At 42.9% G+C, this 6,226-nt stretch overlaps 1 protein-coding gene across 1 annotated transcript in view; it reads right to left on the bottom strand.

The window, feature by feature from the left end:
• Positions 1-6,226, bottom strand: part of INSC (inscuteable homolog (Drosophila)) — a 403,168-nt gene that overhangs the window by 100,773 nt on the left and 296,169 nt on the right. Inside the window, exon 7 of the mRNA XM_019519640.1 lies at positions 2,351-2,476. Within this exon, the coding sequence (XP_019375185.1) occupies positions 2,351-2,476 (126 nt within the window). The remainder of the gene's footprint in view (positions 1-2,350; positions 2,477-6,226) is intronic.

The following is a 6,226-nucleotide window of genomic DNA, read 5'->3' as shown; positions in this document are numbered from 1 at the left end:
GGACACAGAAAAGCCCTTCTCCATCCCCTCTATAATCACCCTTCAAGTATTTGAAGACCATTATTAAATCCTGCCTCAGGCTTCTTTTCTCTAAGCTAAATAACCCTAGTTATTTAGTTCTAAACTCTAGTTAGTTTACTGTAAAGTTCTTTGGGGCTTTCCTCATAAGTCTTGCCTCCTAGGACCCTAATCATTTTTGTCACTGTGCATTGGACTTTTTCCAAACTGTCCACATCTTTCTTGAAGTGTGGGGCCCAAAACTGGAGACAGTACTCCAGGTGATGCCTTGCCAGTGCTGAAAAAGCAGAAAAATCATTTCCCTTGATTTGCAAGTGATACTCCTGTTAATACAACCCAGTATGGTGCAACCCAATATGCAACAAGAGCACAGTGTTGGCTCATATTCAGCTTATGGTATACTGTAACCCCAAGGTCCTTCACTGCAGTAGTGCAGCCTAGCCAGTCATCCCCTAGTCTGTATTTGTGCATCCAATTTTTCTGTCCCAGGTGCAAAACTTTGTACTTGTCCTTGATCAATCTTATCTGATAGATTGTGAACCATTTTTCCCAGTCTATCCAGATCATTCTGGATCTTAGCCCTACCCTCCAAAGTGTCTGCAACTCCATCTAACTATCAAGGAGCTGTCTCAAGACTGACAGGAACTTTCTTGACAATGGAGCCTTTACAAAAAGCTCCACAATCCAGACTGGCTCACCCAGTCAAAGGTTTTCATATCCATATAACCACAAATATCACTGAATTAAGCCTTTTTTTTGTGAACTGCCCTGTTTTTTCATTATCAGAAAAAGTTAACTGAATCATACCTGCCTAAATATTCATTACTGTTGGTCTGCTTCTACTCTCTAACCGCATTTTTTTTTTTAGTTCCCTCACTCTTTTTAACTGTCTTCCTTTTTTTCGGGAAAGAATTGCTTCTGCCAGAGACCACATCAGCTGCTCCTTAGTTTTCATAGACATTATGGCTGGACGGGACCTTGGGAAATCATCAAGTCCAGCCCCCTCATCAAGTCCAGCCCCAGTTGTTTAGTCAACTGGTCAAAAACTAGCTTTCTCAGCTCCAGTACTAGCCGTTAAGGGACAAGATGCACCTTTCATCAAATGCAGATTAAAGAATTAAAGGCACAGGGGACAAATAAATTAATAAAGCCAGTGGTGAGGACCTTGGTTAACAATCATTCAAGTACCAGCATAGAGTTGATTTTGTCCAACCTTCCCTGACCTGCCCCTTTCTTGCATTAAATCAGCCTATAGACAAATAGACACAAAGGCTACTACTGTTTCTTGAACTTAGTATGAGTTTGATGTCTGGTACCAACAAACTATATCTAGACCTTGCCTGGGAATGAAAACATTATCTAAAAGGTCTTTTCCATCTCTAATTATTTTTTCCTATGATTCTTACGGACAAAACTAAGGAACCCACTAGACTTCTTCTTATGTCCATCTGAACCAATACCTATTCCAAAAAACAAGTGAAGTTATCTTCATTAACTATAGGATTTTTCCTGAAGATGTACAGTCACATTTGCTTGAATTCGGGGCAGTAAATTACAAGACATGTCAATGTAAAGTAGCAACAAAATCATTTATCATTAACTTGAAGAGGTACATTATTCAATGGTAGAAGACGACTGTTTTATGAAATAGAAAAGGATGAGATCATGATTTAGTAACCAGTAGAAGTGCTCATTTTCCTAAATATAGAAGTGTATTGTGGAACTGGGGGCAGAATAAAGTATAAGCAGTCTAAATAATTTCATGGGATAATGTTTTGACGTTAGCTATTAGTGTTAAAATTGTCTTCTACAAGACTTATTGCTGATGGGTGGAAACCTTTTCTAATGTTCAGCTATTACATCCATCTCAGTACTTATGCAATTATACCCCTTTACATGTCATCTCATTACCATGGACAGCTGTATTGCAGGGATGTCAGATAAAGGGTTCAAACAGGTATAAACCTTTCCACATTTCAAGGGTTTTGATTGCTTGGAGTACTGGAAATTCTAAACAAAAACTTTAACAAGTCCAGAAATAATTACTCCACTAGTTCCTTGATACATTCATTACTAACTCTATTTCCTTATGGAAATGATTTCCACTAAAAGAGATTGTTTGTACAGACAACTAAATAGGATAATGTTATTGTCTGAACTAATATTGTAAACACTGAAAATGTACTCATTGTGGGAAATCTGAGAGGAGTACAGAGCAAGTTTTCAAACACAGTGAATCCAAATATTCTCAACTACTAGATGAGATTAATGATGAGCTCCACTATTCTTGTAGAACAATTACTTTATGTAAAAATAATTGAAGTAATAATACCTTTTCTAGCTGGTGAATACCTTCTTCTACACAGCATATAGATGCCAAGGTTCTGAGTGTCTGGGGATAAATGGTCCTGAAACAATCCTGGCGACAGACCTTAAACAGAGCAACAACACCTCCTTCCTATAGGAGAAAAGCAAAGTAAAATTAGTAACTTAATTATTGTGTTGTACTTAATTGTTTGTTCTTTTATAAAAAAAATAAAAGATAATGAATGTTCTTTTAGTAATTTATTCAAATGAACTACCATCACAACACAAACAGTCAGGTTTTAAATGCACACAGAGAAGTCATGTTGATGGGTACTTATAAACTAGGTGCTGAAAGATATAACCTCAAATGGGAGATATGCTTAAGCTCTTGACTTTCACCATTTGTAAACACAAAATTTAATTAAACATGCCATACACATGGAAATCAGATAAGGAATCATCATCAGAATTTCCAGACTTGGGTTGTAGCAATAGTAATTTTAAAAATCCAGCTAAAAAAGGAAAAGGCGTGACTGGAAAATATTTCAAACAAAATAAAATACACACTGGAATATATTTTACATCTCTCCTGGTTTATGAGCCCCTTAAATCATTATTAGCATTGTCAAAAAATAATCATAAAGTGAAGACAGCTCTGTGGGCAGATGAAGAAAATATGGGAATGTGAATTAAATTCTGCAGCTACAAATGCAATCCATTTATCCATTTTCATTACATCTCAAATCGATTACTAAGGAAGTATCACATTTCAGGTTCCAGGCTTCCTAATGAAAGGCAAGCTTTTCGTTCTGAGGCTCAAGTGACTTAGCTGACCCAGGGTACATCTACATGATTATCTCCACAGTAAAGTCTCAACATCTACATGTGCACACCAATTAGGCCGCAGGAAACTAATTAACTCTGCTGCAGGTTAGTGCTTGTAAATACAAGTACTATCCTACGGTCAAGTTCTTTAATGCATAGCAACGCATGTGTAGACGCTGATGGGGCTGGCTGGGGCACACGTGTGATTCAATGTGGGGGCTGCCTGCCAGATAGCTCCCCACTGGAGAACCCTCATGCCCCAGCCAGCCCCTCATCAGCATGTTGAGTCAGAGCAGCTCCAGGCTGGCATGATGACCTCCTGGACCCCCTGCCAGCTAGGGCTGCTTCAACCCAGCTCAACATGCTGCAGTCCTCGGTGCACATTCAAACACAGTGCCTGGGAGCAATAAACTCCAGCATGATATGGGCTGGAATTTATTGCTCCCTGTTAATTGCACATGTATGTGTACTCCCAGAGAACTAGGTCCATCAGCAAGCTATGCACATGCTTGGGCAACTGAAACACATGGAAAGCATGTGAGCAGTAGTCAACAGTAAAAGTCAGGAATGAGGAAAGGTACTAGAAAAGTGAAGAGCGGCAGGATCCATGAAGAAAAGATACAAGATTAGACTCAAGAGAAAAGAAGAAGATGAAGTATCCCAGAGCCTGGATTTATGGAAGGCTGCAAGAAAATGATCCTAACACAAACAAAGATTTTGATTTCTGTGTGGGTGAAAGATACATTTCAAGATCTTATTTTGCCAAAACCAGTTTTTCCATCCCCACAGTAATCGTGTGTAATCATTTCTCAGAAAATGAACTGGATACTATTGTGGTGTAGTCACTCTTCTGTCTTGGTCCTTTTTTCACAACAAATAAGTATTGTTATTATTGTGGTACCAAAACCCACCACAAACAGACATTCATGAGATATCAGACACTGACATCCTGTTAAAACAGAAAGTAATAACAACTGCTATAGAAGTTTGACAATTTTTAACAGAGAAAGGATGATCTTCTGGTCAAAGGAACTAAGACAAGAATTCAGAAGACTTAGGGTTGAGTTCCAAGCTCTACCACAGACTTGTTGTGTGCCCTCCAGCAAATTGCTGACTCTGTACTTTTACAAGGTTTACCGAAATGGATCTAGATTTCACTTGGAGACTCTAGGTATTACCATAAATGTGAGTAATGAATAATAATTATAATCTGTAACATGCTGGGCACATCTATATGAGACACAGTAATGTGCATTAGCATATTTTACTGAACAGTAAGCAGGCGCATCGACACGTACGCACACTTCCTGCATAGTAAAAACTCTTAATCCCATTTAAATTTGCTACTTGCAACTACAAGTAGCAAATTTAACATGGATTAGTTACTGCACAGCAGCGCACGTGTATATTCAACCCTGGAGCAAGTTTGCTCCTAGGTGTTCCAAGCCACTAGGGGGCTGCAGACTAGGAGCCTCTCCTAGCTCAGGGCTGGGTTGCCCCTATGGCAGTCCCTGTCTGCAGGCTTTAAAAGACTGCAAGCATTTTGAGCCCTAAGGCACACAGACGTGGATCCTGAGGGCACTGCAGAGCCGTGTGTCCCCCTGAGCAGGCCACACCTTAGCTGTGCCTACCTGCCAGCACCCCAGCACTGCTGCCTGGCACCACACTGCTTCTCGGCTACCAGGAGAGTGCCGTCCAGGCCAGCAGGGTGCTTCAGGGTGCTGCAGCCTCTGGATAGGCCTGCCAGTCCCCAAGGCCACCTGCAGGCAGCCTCTGGGCAGCAGAGCCAGCACCACCTGCCTGCAGCACACCCCCAGCAGCCTGCCCTGCATCCACAGTTGTTGTGGGGCATTGCCTCTGCAGTGTGGCAGACTGTCTTGTGCCATGATCCAGAGCTGGGCACTGCTGGCAGCTCAGGGAGAGCTGCGCAGGGGCCAGTCGGGGAACAGCGGCCCCAAGGTCACGGTGGGCCGAGGGTTTCAGTACGGAACAGGCGGGATCAGCAGCGAGGAGTCTGAGCAGTACGGGACGCATGCAGTTTCGAATAAAGTGGATTTTATTTTGACTTACACTACAAGATGATGAAGCGTAGGCAGACGAGCTTGCTTGTTCAGTTACAGTAAACAAACAAACAACGGAAGGGGTCTGTTGGTCCACGGTGTTCTTAAGCTGAGCCCTTGCTTTCTAGCCCGGGGGCTAGGTGCAGCTGCCCGACTCGATAGTCCCAGAACTGGTCTACAGCTCATACAAAGGGAACAACTGTAACTCGTTTTCAGTCGGAGAAGAACAGTCGACAAGAAGAACGAAGAGGAACCAGAGGCGAAGTCGGGTCAGTAACGGCAATGTCGAGGATAAAGCTGTATACATAGTCGATGTCGGAATAAGGTTCAGTAATTGTCGATCAACACGAAGACGAAGGTCAGTCAGGCGAAGATAGGCTATAAAGCCACAGTGCAGAGAGACCAGCGGAGCTCTGGCAGGTGAACCAGGGCTCTAGGCCTGAAAGGCTCTCCTGAGAGACAGTCTCTGCAGTAGCAGTCTCTGCTCTCAGGTCGGGTCTGGTCTCCCCGTTGGGCGGAAACTTACAAGTCTTTTATATGGTTTTAGGTGGCCAATCAAGTGATTCTCCTTGTGGAACTTTCTGGTCAGATTACGTCATTCTTGAGGCAGAACTAGGCATGTGCATGGTAACAAGTTAAGTTACCTCATGGCAGAGCCATGATTGACAAGCCAGAGGTCGTACAGGGGACACGTGCTGGGCATGCTTGTCTGCCCTCTGGGGATTTTCCATGGCCTATCTGCACATTTAACACTTTAACTCTGTGTTATCCAGCATACACTTTGAAATTTGGTTCGGACAGGGCCCAGAGAGCCAGTGTGGGACACAACATGCCCTCCTCCCCATCCGTGGATATGACCACACCTGTGCCCTCCACCTCAGGCCCCAGCTGAACCAAGGAGGAAATTGGCAACCTCATGGTGCTGGGGAGCAAGGCAGAGGTGCAACACCAGTTTGGGCAGGATGGGCACTACAACGTGCATATTTATGAGGCACTGTCAGGCTGGATGAGGGAAC

The sequence above is a fragment of the Gavialis gangeticus genome, unplaced genomic scaffold (assembly GCF_001723915.1).
Source record: "Gavialis gangeticus isolate Ggan-Ray unplaced genomic scaffold, GavGan_comp1, whole genome shotgun sequence".
Lineage (NCBI taxonomy): Eukaryota > Metazoa > Chordata > Crocodylia > Gavialidae > Gavialis > Gavialis gangeticus.
The sequence above is the reverse complement of the archived record's forward strand: the minus strand, read 5'-3'. Positions and strand labels throughout refer to the sequence as shown.